Raw genomic sequence first — 13,930 nt, forward strand, 5'->3', positions numbered from 1 at the left:
ATGCTGGGACTCTGCCCATCAGGCCTAAGGACAAACCGGAGTCAAAGGCCTCGTGTTACCATGTTGGTGGTTTGTAAACACGTCGCTTCAGCTGCTTGTTCTTCCACCGCCTGCCAGGGAGCTTCTCTTCGCTGGTGCCCCGGCACACAGCCCCATGGCTCTGGCCCAGCACGGTGGCATTAATGCAGTGACACTGGATTACTCTCGCTGAGGACGTGGCTTTGGCAATGCAAAAGCTCAGCTCCAAACAGGCTGCAGACCCTTTTGGCAGACACTGCAGAAGAAAAAGGCTCCAAGAAGAAAAATGACAAAAAAGGAAAATACGTGAAAAGTGGGGAGATTGAACTGGGAAAATGTGAATATGGAATAAAAGTTGGTATTGTCTAGATAGCACTTGCTGGCTTAAGATTTGCTGCTGGGGACTAGGCTAGCTTTAAAACGGAGCCAGGACTCCTCAGCGCTGGCATCCTTAGTCCCATGTCAGACTTATTTTGGCATTTTGAATCCATTTTGCGCAGATACGGAGTAAATACTGGCAAAGGAAAGAGCTGTCAAGGTTGTGCCACAGTTAAGAATCTGGCCCATAAGCAGCTCATCCCACCTATAAACTGTGATTGCAGATACCTGTCCTAGGACCCCCAAGGACTGCACAGCTCCTCAGGCTGCAACTGAGTCTTCAGACCCTGCAAAAGGCCGTAACTTCGAGAGAACTGTCAGAGCGGTTGTTTTATTTAACATTTTAGCTTTCCAGAGAGCTTGTTAGGAAGCTGCCTGTCCTTCACGGCGAGCGGGAGGACGTTCGGGAGACCTGGACGTCACAGGAACGAGACCAGCTGGGCTGGAAAGGCCACACACTCCTCCCTGTTAATATCAGAAGTGTGAAGAGGCAAATAAYGCCTGCAGAGTGGGAGTAATGGCTCCTGCATTACAGATGAAGGAGCTCATAATGATGTGAGGAGCCTCGGCTGAGGCTCAGAAGTTGCTGAGACCGGGGCAAGTGCACTTTGCTTTAGTATAAACTGCACATTCCTCCACTTCCTTTGCAGATAGGCTGCAAGAGCCTCTCAAACCATGTCTGCTTTGCAGTGGCACAGTAGCTGCTTTGAAGATATTCTGCCCATTAAAATGTGAAGTGTTTACAGTACTCATATTTACAAGATAGACTTTCCAAGGGGGTCAGATGGTGTGGAAATTCCTGCATCTAGACCCACCAAACTATGCATAATGCAGTGAAAAGATGGTATTTTCTAGGCTATAATTCCAGTCCTGCTCTTACTGCTTAGCATGCCTTGCATTAGAACAAATCTGTTTTGTCACTCTTTGATATTCACTTTGCTGTATCCAGGAATCAGTAGGCGTGAGAGTCAAGAAAACAAAATTATCCTTCCCACGTTACCCTCGTTGGATCCCAAGCCAGTCACACTTATGCTGACTTTTCCCCTCATATTTTATCAAAGCCACATTTTTGGCATGGCAGTGATTTTCTTTTTTTAGCTTGGCTATTGCATTAAATAGCAAGTTGTTGTTGGAGGCGAGGTGGACGTGCAGGAAAAGCGGCCAGCCGCTATTGAGGATAGTTTATGCAAATGAGAGAAAACCAGCAAGAACACGTTGTTCTTCCCCAGAATGACTGAATAACCCAGTTCCTCCTTCCCTTACACAGGAGTTGAAAGGTTACCCCAAAACAGGATGTCTTTGGCAAGAAAAGACTGCCAAATTTTGGCTATTTGTACAAATAACCACTCACCAGTATGCCTGGCCAGAGGTTACCCTCCTCCTAATTTACCTTTGCAAGTGTTTCCTCTCCACGTAATTCCTGTAAACTGAAGCACTTGGCAAGGACGTGGGAGCTCGGGTGTAACGTRGTTAGAGCTTCCTGCTGCATGCAACTGTCTGGCAGCTCGTTCCTGGAAAATGCAAAGTGATTTTTGCTAATTATGACAAGCAGGCAGCAGCCTGAATGATAGAACATTGGGTGCCAATTCCCTAATCTTAAGCCATGGGGGCCGCACAGAGAGATGCTGCATCTGAAAGGCTCTGATGAAGGCTCAACCTTTATTAGACATTAGAGAATCCACAGACTCACTCTGCCAGGCGCAGGGGACTCGGAGAGCAGGAGACATCCCATTTACCCCTTCCCTCAGGTTTCCATCCCTTGGGTGACCCCTTTGCCCCACACATCCTCTCCCGGAGCTCTGGGATGGATTTCAGCATCTGCCATTGACTCTGTCTACGTGTGTTTGTGTTACTGCTGCCTTGCACAGCCCTGTCCATGCTTTGAAATGCCCAGTTCCTGGAAACACAGAGCACCCCACCACGATCTGCTCGGCCTGTCCCCACTGAGCGACCCCACATGTGGCATCCACGGATAAAGCACCCTTTGGACTTAGCCCCGTTGCTTGGCGGGGTTTGCTCCAGGCTCCTGTTGATGCAAGCAAGCCTGGGGTCCTAGTGTGTTTATTTGCGTTGTTCCCTACAGTTGCTTGGGCTGTTATCACTGAGGTAAGCAACACCCCGGCGGGCACTCGGGAGCCAGGCCCGGCCACTCCCGCACTCGGCCGCGCTGGATCATTCCCGTTGCAGCAATTGGGAGACTGGCGCAGGCTCAGGGATGGCACCAGGAGTTATGGAAAAGGGGATTAAATTGCTGTCACCCACCCCGAACTGTTGCTGCTCACTCAAGCCCAAGGCCTCACAGCTTTGTATCATGCGTCCTGGCAGCAGGATGGGTTTAAAAATAAAACCCTAGTGGGGTCGCTCTACCATTTTTGAGGTGTCCGGGGCAATGCACCCTGCTCTCCCACCCCAACCCCAAAGAATCCAAGCCTCCAAGCCACAGATTTCACCTCCGAAACCCGTTAAGAAACTAATGAGGCCTTTTGAAAGTGCTTGCAAAACACACATAAAATGGACCTAGAAAGGTACTGAGTCCTGGGCACCAAGTTATAGATATTTGGGATAATGACCAGGTAGCCGGGTTAGCCAGATAACCCTTTTCTTGGATGCCAGGCCACTGATTTTTTCAGCCTGGAAGCGCTGCTAGCAGCAGGTCAGTGGCGAAGAAGTCAGTCTGAATGCTGCAGAATCGGCTGGTGGCCGATGGAAGAGCAGCCGGGGGCAGGCACGGAGACAAGAAGGGCAAGTTAGAAGCCCCTTGGTCCCTTAAGTGCCTTAAATTCAGAGAGGTCTCCCTCAGAGATGACAGAGAAGGGTATAAATTAAATGAGGAAGAGCATCTTGCAGATGTTCATCCCTGAAAAGGTCCGTGGATGATCCAGCCACACAGCAGAACTGTAACTGTATTATTACAGCTAAGATTTCCAGGCAAGGTTCAAGTTCTGTTGGATCCCTACTATTGTTTTAACCAATGCTGGGCTTTGGGTTTGGACTTCCCAGTGCAGATTTGCTGCAGGGCCCAGCACAAAAGGGCACGTTCACTAGTGCAGGAGCTGCCTTCACTTGCCCCTCTCCCAGAGCTTTGTATTTTGACTGCCCCATTAGCCGGCGGTGACAGCTCAGGAAACGAATTCCACCGAATCTCACAACAACCGATCCAAAATGCCCTAATCTCCGCATAGATAAGGAGTTGCCACAGCAAAGCCAACATAAACCCACGAGCCATGGAAGACGGGGCTGTTGTTTAGGCGCTGTTGCTAGCGCGCTACCATGCTGCATTGCAGAGACCACCCTGTCTTTAAACCTCTCACTTAACTCGACACGTCTCTTTTCAACAGAGTGCGAGGCCGGCAGCCTGCACAGGCTCAGCCGCGCCGAGGGGGGGACATTGCTTGGGATGCTCCCAGGGGCACGGAGCTGCTCATCCCACAGGATCTGCCTCATCCTGACAGCTGCTGCCAACTCTCCTGAAGTGCATGGGAACAGGGGCCTTGCTTATTTAAACTCTATCGTGCTGCCTTCCCTGGCCATGTCTTGGGCCACTGCAGAATATACCATCCTTGAGGCCATGGAAAGAAAAAGAAAAGCGTCCCTTCCAGAAGCATTGACCTGTGGCACGGAAATCCATTCCTCTCCTATCATTCCCTATATTGTAGCCATGCTGATTGCTTTTATCCTCTGCATTTCCTTTGTTTCCTTAAAAGCAAATACAACCAAAAGTYGTGCCGAGCCCTTGCAATGCTGAACAGGAGGTAGATCAATTTGCGTTCCGAATGGAATCGCTTTGGGCGTCCATCCAGCAGCTTAAAACTAGCAAAGGAACTTGGCCTTTGCACCGTGCGCTCGTTTGGCCCGAGCTGGCGGTGATTTATGGCCCGTGGGCTGCCTTGGAGCACACGCATTAGCAGGACTGATCTATATTTTTTGGTGCTGGCCGCTTGAAAAAGCAATTCCCTTTATTGCCCTAACGCAGCAATATCCTGATGCCTTCTGCCAGCGGAGCTGCGTGCTGACGTGGCCTTGGAGGCAGAAACTTCCACAGCTAATTGCTCCATTAAATCCTGCTTTCCCCGGCGTTCGAAGCGACTCCTTGAAAGGAGGAGGACAACATCCTCTTTGCTCGGGAGTGTCCATGGGCAAAAATGCATTCCCGGACCTTTTCCCTGCCAGCCATGCTGGCTCGGGAGCAGCTTTTTGCAAACCTGCCTCATTTTAGCTGAAGGAGTTGGGGCCTGGCAGCTGTTTGTCCTCATTCAGGCATCTGATGCTAGACAAGGCAGTGTGTGCAGGGCCCCTTGACTTGAACATAAGAGAAGGGGATCGTCCCCGCCAGCTCTCCTTGCATAGATGCTTCCCCTCTCAGTACCTCGTTGCTAAAGAAAAGAAAACCCCAAACACTGTTTTTCTCCTCAACTTCAAGGCAGGGTAATAAACCAAGTGCCAATGGACGCCGCTGGTTTCTGCTTCCCGCGTGGGTGCACCCAGCACCTCCCCAACCTCCTGCTGCTCCTGACATCGCTTCTGCTAGAAACGCACCCAGACGCCTGGGCCCAGCGCTCCTGCTCCACGGGAATATCCTCCACTTAATAAACCTCTCTTGTCAGGGGCTTTTGATAAGACTTTCAACTTTTAGTTGGGGCAAACGAACCATCGCGCCGCTATTTTTCACTGGTGCAATTGAAGAAGGAGCAGACTCTAATTTTTTAACTTTTCCTGTAAATAGTGCATTAATGAAGACAGATTGGTCAGCAATGTAAACAAAAGCTCTATCTCAAGCTAGTTTTGCTCTGGCTTCGCTTCCCAATATAGCAAGCAAAGCACCAGCCCCACGGTTCCCAGCCTATTAGCAGCGTTTGCTCGTCAAATGTTGAACTGGGTTATAAGGAAGTTTAAATTAGCACTGCACTGTAGTTTTTCAAATGCTGGAAGCAGCTGTTCACATGCCAGGAAATCTCTTTTTTTCTCTTCTTCTCTTCTTTTCCGTGAGTGATGGATTCAGCTAGGGTTTGGCTCCAGGTTTTGCACAGAAATCCTTTGTGGAGCTTCTTGCTCTGTGCCGGGCAGCCGCCAGCCACTGCCTCCTCCTTGGGGCTCCTCAAACCGCCCTAGGGGTCCCGATGGGCCGAGCTCTAATGCAGGAGCTGCCGGGAAGCTCCATCCTCCACGGGCAGCGACCCAGCCTGGGCTGTGGGGCTGCACCCAGACGGGCAGTGTGCAAGGAAGCTTGCAGGGCAAACCTGCTCCTTGAGCACCTTCTGGCCCCAGCTGGGCACCCAGCGATGAGCCGGGCTGGGGAAGCCGGGGTGGGCGCCGCGTTTGCGCCGGAGACAGGTGCCCACAGGACCAGCACCATGCCCTGAAGCTCACACTACTCTGGAGGCCCAGGAGCAAAACTCCATCCTCAGCTCCCTCGCTGATACGTTATCCACATTCTTCCTCTCCCTAATGCATTTTTCTGGCTCCCACCCTTTGCCTGTCCTGTCTATTTGGGCCTCCTGGCATTTTTTAGAGCATGGAGCCCAAAAGGAGCCTCACAGCTGCTTATGGTTGCTCCCATGCATTGAATGCTAAACAGAGGAAGGCAAAACTCCGTGTTGATGCCTTCTGTGAGGAAGGGTTGCTGCTCTGGTTATCTGTGTGCAGCAGCTTTGGGAAGGCCCCTGCAGAGAGGTGTTTCCAGACCAAACGGAACCTTTCAAACCAGATTTTTGCTATTGAAATCTAAGGCAGGAATCTGCCAGCATGCTGACATAAAGGAGGTCAGAAATGAAAGGAAAATCAATGCACACGAGTCTTTAATGAGAAAAATAAATTCCTTAAGAAACAGAAGAAGCCAAAGTTTTAATATAGATGTGTGGTGTGGATGGGTGAGCGGGTAGACGGAAGGACGGGGGAAGCGAGCGGGTACGAAGTAAAAATAATCGCTGGGACAGGTTTTGGGGACCTGCTGCTGACATTAGTGACACTGGTGCCTTTGTAGCACTGGCTCTGGCCACCCGCTCACTACAGCATTTGTGAGGACCACAGCCAAACAGACAGGAGTAGCCACAGGTTTAAAACACAGTACTTCTGGGTTTGCCAAAAGAGCCTTCATTTGCTACTTAACCCTGTTCTGATCTCCGATTGTGAACAGTTGCGGCTGTGGGAGTCATAAAACGCTTAAGTTTCTCCCAAAATAGCCCACTCGGGTACATCTTCTGTTTTGTGGGTTTCCTCACAAATCCTACCTGAGATTCTCTTGCTTGGCAGGACAGTCCGTGTCTCATAAAACAACTTGCTAATATCCAAACACCACCTTGTTCCTAATTCTGAATTGCTTTTACAGCAATTTTTACTGGTCTTGTAAAAATTCACCTGTGTGGCTTCCCCCAGTGCCAAAGCTGCATCCCGGTGCCACTTGCAGAGTTTCATAATAGAGCAAATAACAGAGAGTGGTGCCCGAACCACAGCAGCGCGACGGGAACAGCCGCGCCGAGGAGCCGGTAGCAGCGCCCGCTGGATTATCTGCCTGGCGCTGGATTATCATCCTAACAAGGTGAACGGTTTGTCCTGGCAAACAGCTGCATTAGGAGCAGGGGGGGCTTGGAAGGCTCTGCGTGGTGACACTTTAGCCGCTGGCTATGGCAGCTCCTGTCAGCAGAGCAACTATCACCCCTCTTATGAATTCCTTTGACTTGCCATTAATCGCAGCCTAAGATTGCAGCATAACTCTACAATAAACTACACAACTGGCCACTTAGTGAAGTGATAGCCCTGCAAGAGTGGTTAAATATTGGATACGACTATGTGTGTTCAGAATGCTGTTTAAATTACTGCAATGAACAGGTTGCAAGCAAGAGAGAGAATGGTGGTATATGGTATTTACAAACATCTAGCATGGAAAAAAAATTATCAAGCCAATCTCTGTGCAACACAACTCAAGAGGGAGATTCTGTGTGAAATAGGATCGGTACAAGGTTTTATCCAAGTGCACAAGCACAAGCACAAAAATAAAACGTTCTGTATTCTACATTATATTACAAAGGCAGGCAGTCAATAAATAGATCAATAAATTATGGGAAGCAYAGAAGTATACGTGTGAAAAAAAAAACAAGTGAAATTGGTTTTAGTTGGTGCTTGATAAAGTCTTTTGTGTTCATTCTCATGAAGTGCTAGGGGATTCCTTCAAAGACCCTTAAGCACTTCCAGTGAAGATAACTTTCCCTTAAAAGTGTAGAACAGATGCATGGACAGCACAGTAGGCTCTGCTAAAGGCTAAAAGAGTCAACGTCACTTACACTTTCCCAAGAATCTGACAAATTTGCAGCTTAGTATAAATAAAGTGACGGGTCTATTGTTTCTCAGCTCCGACACCTTCTTATCACTAGGATTTGTTGCAGAAGAGTGGCGGAAACATGGCATGTGACTCCAGCATATATAGTTTAAGTGGGGGGCAATACCTTTATGAATTGACACCGTGAGCACATCCGTAAGGGAAAGGTCCTCTCTGGCTGGCACGAAGGGGACTCCTTTTCTRTCTAGCTCTACATAATCCTGCTTTGCTGGTTATACAGATGGGTTGTACGTAACTTAGCGGCCTGGCCGGGGGAACAAGTTTTTGAGCTGCTGCGACCTGGCAGAGCCTCAAGGACTGAGGAGCTGATGCACTGATTTAGACCACCCAGAGCTCTAGGGTCTGCGGGACAAGGGAGCTTCTGCGCTAAAGGCGTGGGGGGCATTTCCTGCCATTGCCACTGCCGAGCCTGGCACCGCTCCATCGCAAGATCGGAAGGGAAAGGACAGGATGTCTTTCGCCTTTAGCCAAGGCTCAGAAAGATCTAAGGAAGGATAATGTTTTTAGGAACTTGCATCTGCCCCTTTGGGACAGGAAGAGCCCCCCCAAACAACCCAGTGATCTGGTCTGTGCCCTGGTATGAAGAGAGGCTGAGTCTTAATTTGGATAGGAAAGAAGAGCAAGAAGCAATGGAACAAAATATACATTCCCTACAGTCGTATGTCTTGCCCATTCCCCGTGGTAGGAAACATACAATTGTCTGTACATGCCTCATTAAATAACCTTATTAAATAGCAAATCCAAAATGTACAAATTTACAGACTGAATCATTAAATACTTCCCCTGTGCACTCCCCCGTGCATGTGTTCCTACTATCTGCAGCCGCATTCCGATACCACCATGCCCTCGTATTTGAACTTGTAGGTGACAACCCCTGCATCTAGGTAGAGAATAGAGATGGGGTCGAGCTTGGTGGGCACGCAGCAGGCCTTGGAGGCTTTCTGGGGGTTCTTCAGGTGAACCAAAGTCTGCACAATGGCATGTTTCGTTGGCGTGACGTGCTCCGTTAAGGGGTAGGCGCACACTCCATGGCACTCATAGGCTTCGTATCCCGCTGGCGCAATGATCCAGGAATCCCAGCCGATCTCCTTGAAATCTATGTAGAGCGGAGTCTTTTTGCAGTAGTTGCCTTTCGCGTTCCTCCGGATGCGGGCGGTAGAGTCGTAGATGATGTTGGAGCGCATTTGGAGCAGCGCCTCCTCGCCAGGCCGGTCGTGGAAGTTGCCGACTTCCAGGTTCTCCAAGTCCAGGAGTTGCTCATGGTTTATCATTTCATTCAGTTCTTGCTTCTCCTCTTTCTTGTCATTGCTTTGGTCATCGGAGAACACAATCAGCAGGGGCACATGCTTGGCCTCAGAGTTGATGTCGATATCGAGCTTCCCCTCTCCATTCTGCTCCTCCCCTTCCCTGCTCTCTATATGAACTTCCAGCCGGTGCGTGGTCAGGCCTGCCCTTCGCCAGCGCCTGATGGCTTCGGTCACCTCGAATGTTTCCCACTCGCTGTTTTTGCCATAAATCTGCCTAGATGCGAGTGCCACCATCTTTCGCTCTTCTCCTACCCCCATGTGGTCACTCTCCAGCACTTCAAAGATGGTGACCTTCCGGTCAAGGCCATCGTAGAGCATTCGGTCCCGCTCCACCAGGGTGTAGAGCCTCAGCTCCGCCATGGTGATTTCTTCATGGTGAGGGATGGATACATTGAATAGAAGGGGGTATTTCCGAGTTCCTACAACACCAATAGGGTGGGAAGCCAAGTCTGGAAATGACAAAGATCAGTTATTTTAGCAGGTCAGTATATCCAGCACATCTGACATGTTTCGCATTCCTTTGGTTTCGGTGGAACAATCCAGGAAAATGGTTTTGTTCTGTTTCCCAAAATGGTACTTGGATGATCAATAAAAGCCTTGTTTAATTACAGATGTCTAAGGATGGAACTCTCAGCCATGACAAAGTCAGCGAACCTGGTTTTATAATTTCTATCAATCAGCATGGCTTTCTAGGCCTTCCTTGACACCTGGTAGGATTGTGTGTTAAAAATGCTTTGCCAAATACAGCAATGAAATCAATTCTACATTACTGCACAGCAACTGTTTAACAAATAGGAGAAAATGTTATTGCAGGTGAGGAAAAGAAGAACCATGCGTCCCTAGAGTGAACATGAGAGACAGGCAGGTGACACATAACCTGTGCACGCAGACACTGCAGGCAGTACTTGGGTTAGCATTTCTGACTAGCAAGTGTTTCCTTCTGCTCAAACGCCATCAGCAACTGAAACGGTCAGATTCTAAGAGAGGAAAATTTGCTTGCAAACATAGGAGGAGCAGGCTGTGATTCCCCAATCTAAAAGCTGCCACTCAACAGAAATCCTGCCATGTACTTAACAGGTTTGTGAACTAAGCCAAAGACCTGCATTCAGACGGACGTTTTTGGCAGCTTTAGTTAATAAAACCTATAAGAAGCCCCCAATAGCTGCTCGTTGGTCAGTCTGTCTGTCGTATCTGCGYTGTTTGCTCACACAGGGGCAATATGCATATCTTAATGCCATACAGGCATCCTAGTGCTGGTGACTGCCTCCACGCCCGGGTTGCTGCGCTCTCACTCGTGGCTCAGACTGCACAGGACACACAGACCTTGGGTGACGTTCCTGCGAGGCCCGTGGGGACAAGCGGCTTGGGATCTGCTACTGTCTTCATCTCTGACTTCTCCAATTTTGATGTGTTTGCAGCAAAATGACACTGATAACGCTGCAAGTGCTGGCCCTGCTCCACCAGTGCACTTAAGCAAGCACAGGAGCTGTTCTACTGACATGAAGCTTGGTTTGGGGCACCTGGTTTTCTGTTCCCATTTGCACCTCCATCTGTCCATAACAAAAAACCCAAACGGCAGCTCTGGTTGCCTCTCCCTTCCCCTCAACTGATGAGAGTGGGAGCTGAACATGCTCCAGGGTCGGGGTGAACTGCAGGCTCAAGATCAGGGGAGCTCCAGCCAAAACCTCTCAAATGCAAGAAACCTTTGCAATTTCCTAACCTGCAGTTTGCTGCAGTCATTACTGACGACAAGGTGGATAATAATAATAATAATGCAACAGAGGCTGGCTACTCTCGACTGGGCAGCACATTGTATATCTATAATCTCATTACAGTAATAACAAAGCTAATAAGGGATTTAATGAATAATAATGAAAAAGCAGTCACTGCCAATTTTCAAGAAACAGCGGAAAAAATCTTCATGGTATGATCTGTTCCTGGTGCCCTGGAAATTGAGAGTAACTCACTTTCTTCTTTAAAAAGACCATCCTTGTTTATGAAAGGAATGGTTCCTACATTCATGGACTTTCAAGACAGATCAAAATCATTAAGTGCAACAGTCCCTATAACTACATGGGTTTATGAAGCTGATGTGTTTAACAAGAAGTCTCACTTTGCAGCTGCTGTTTTGGATTAGAAGTGAGAAAAACACAGAAATGGCAGAAAATTGCACCAAGTTTACCCTAGCCAGTACAGAACATCTGCAGCCATGAAAAACATATGGAATATCTCCCTCGTGTTTATGKAACGGCAAAGAATTGTGAATTGTGGCACGTGTTACCGCTCGCAGGTCGGTCTGCGCCATTTTCAGTGCTGCAAGCCTGGAAGCATTTCGGTCTTGCCACTGAAATCCGTTCAGATTCACTTCAGTAAATCACTGCATTTTGTTCTCTAACATATTGTACAGGGCAAAATTTATCTATCCGATTTATTTCTCCTGAAGAGTGGAAATAGGAGAAAAGAACAATGCTTGTTTCTGTGTATTTCTTCAGTTATGGTGATGATCAGCCAGGCTATTCAGATGAGGAACAGTTCACCAGCAGGTGTAACTGGTTTGCTAGCAGTGCTGCAATAAATTTAGTGTCACATTACCACAGTGCAGAAAAAGAATATAGAAAGAAGATTTAAATGGCAAAGCAGTCCTCAAATCAGAAACATACTGTGGGTAGAGACTGCCCAGGGCTGGCAGAAAAGCAGAGACCAGCCCTGCTGTCCTGCCAAATTGAACTGATCTGCCCACAACTTTCCCTGAGAGTTTGTCACCTACTATTTGTGACTGTCAGAGAAAAATGTAGTTATTAGTGTTATACATCATAATTAGACTTATGAGGGATACGAGAAGATCCAGAGTGATTTGAATAGTTCCGTGTATCTCTGAATAGCTAAAAAGAATCAAAGTGCTTGCATTGGTAGAGTATTTTGAGGTTGGAAATGACTACCTGAAAAACCTTTTTAACACATAGCCTATGTTGGTGCAAGTAAGTTCTGACAGAAAAACTTCTGAATGTCAGCACTGAAATTTAACCTTTGCCTTGTTAAATGGAGGGAAAACATTAAAGCGGAAACATATAGAGATCCACCTAAGCTCACAATTGGTCSTTTTCTCCCCCATTTTTTCTTTTCTAATAGGTAGCATTATACTCCTTGAAGCAAAACCAGAAGATTATCCAAATTCAGCTAAATACCTTTCTGTATTTTTGCTGGACTATGTTCAGACATCAAAGGAACACAACTTTACGATTCCCATGAGGATCAATAGTGGAAGGATATTAATAGAGAGTCATATACTGCATCGTTAAAAGGTGTGTGAAGACATTTATCCCCTTAATTTCAAATTTAAAGCCATCTGAAAATCAAACAGCTAATTGCCAAAGATTTGTATGATCATGGGGATAATAAAAACACACCCAAATTATACTTAGCACTATACAACACAGACATAAAAGAAGTATCTTCTTCCCTCCACACCTGACAGTCTCAAAAGTGAGGAAAAAAGGATCTAAAAGGATCTACCTCACAAAAAGTGGGATCTGCGTAAAGGTGGTACAGTGTTAGCTGCCTATTTCCAGTGGCCTCTTCACCAAAAGGCCCTTTTTCCCCTGGTGCTGTTCATGCTCCATGCCTGGTAAAGATTAWTTTGTGCTGACTATAATGATACCCTTTTGGATTTGCTTCTCCTAGAAAAATACATTTCTTACCTTCATTTTTGAAGCTCCTAATAATATTTGCAGATGGCATAGATGTCCTATCGGTGGCAAACTTGTTGTACAGCTCTAGCATGTACTCTGGTGGGTCCACCTTGGCCGTCTCGTGCAGGGGGATGTCAGAGAGGTTCAACGTCTTCAGGAACTCGTTTTTCATGTTCTGAAGCAGCGTATTGAAATCAACCCCATCCTGCTCAGAGAGGACCTCATCAAAAAGAGGCACGTCCTCCTCCAAGGAAGARTGCTCCAAGCTCAGGATGGGACTGCAAGAGGCAAGGTGAACCAAGAGAGAGAGGCCAGCCCACAGCTGGAGGACTACAGAATCCATGCCTTCCCTCTAGCTCCAAGCACACTCAACAAGCTCTAGCTCTCGTGTGGGCTAAGTGGCGGTTTTATCCCCTGGGTTGCACGCGGCTTGTGTCACAGAGAGATGACAAGTTTGGAAGCTCTTGTCTTGAAACTTGTGATCCAGCCCTTCTCTCTCTCTCCCCTTGCCCCCTCCCTTTTTCTTCACCCTTCCCCCTCCCCAAATCCAGGTCTCGGTAATTGGATATGGTTCCCTCTCTTCTATGGTCGCCTTGCCTCTCTTATCTCGGGCAGTGTAAGCTGTTCACCAGATTCCTTGCTATCTCACAATCCCTTTTCCCTTAATGAGCATTTTGTAAACATTCTGCGCTAGGACACTAGGAGATAGGACAAGTTTCTCCTCGAGAGGAATTGCCCTCTCTTTCTCTCTCCTGGTAGCTGACTTGTTTGGTGTATGACCAATGTTTTGCCATGCAGATTTGAGGCTCGAATGTAAATGCTACTCAGCCTCCATCCAAACCTATGAATTCTGCACCAAGGGCTAGGAAGGGCCTCTTTAATACAACAAATCTGTCCTTTGTAAAAATGTTTTACAGATAAACGCTTGTTTTACTCACAAAGAAACCTTCCTGGCACAAAGTCCATCCTTCTGTGCTTGGACAGCATCTAGTGCAAGAGAAGAGCTCCAGCTACTGCCACTATGTTGGGGTCACAAGGTGCTGAATGCAGAGGAGCGGGTGAACTCAAGAAACTTGGGTAAGGAGGGTCTCCCACACTGCAGCTCTGAAGTGGTGCTTTGCCAGGGCTTTGCTGGGAAAAAAAATAAAAAATAAAAAAATAAAAAGACATGTTAAAACTATATAGCAATTTTCTGTCAGAACATG

At 47.7% G+C, this 13,930-nt stretch overlaps 1 protein-coding gene across 1 annotated transcript; it reads right to left on the reverse strand.

Annotated features, from left to right (window-relative positions):
- Positions 1-8,489: 8,489 nt before the first annotated feature.
- BMP10 (bone morphogenetic protein 10) lies at positions 8,490-13,076 on the reverse strand. The gene is made up of 2 exons (XM_026043456.1): positions 12,735-13,076; positions 8,490-9,485 (listed from the first exon to the last, which is right to left on the reverse strand). The coding sequence occupies exons 1-2, from the start codon at positions 13,066-13,068 to the stop codon at positions 8,542-8,544; spliced, it is 1,278 nt and encodes a 425-aa protein (XP_025899241.1). The 5' UTR covers positions 13,069-13,076; the 3' UTR covers positions 8,490-8,541.
- Between the last annotated feature and the right edge of the window lie 854 nt (positions 13,077-13,930).

The sequence above is a fragment of the Nothoprocta perdicaria genome, unplaced genomic scaffold, assembly GCF_003342845.1.
Source record: "Nothoprocta perdicaria isolate Ctin4 unplaced genomic scaffold, notPer1 scaffold_103, whole genome shotgun sequence".
NCBI classification, from domain to species: domain Eukaryota; kingdom Metazoa; phylum Chordata; class Aves; order Tinamiformes; family Tinamidae; genus Nothoprocta; species Nothoprocta perdicaria.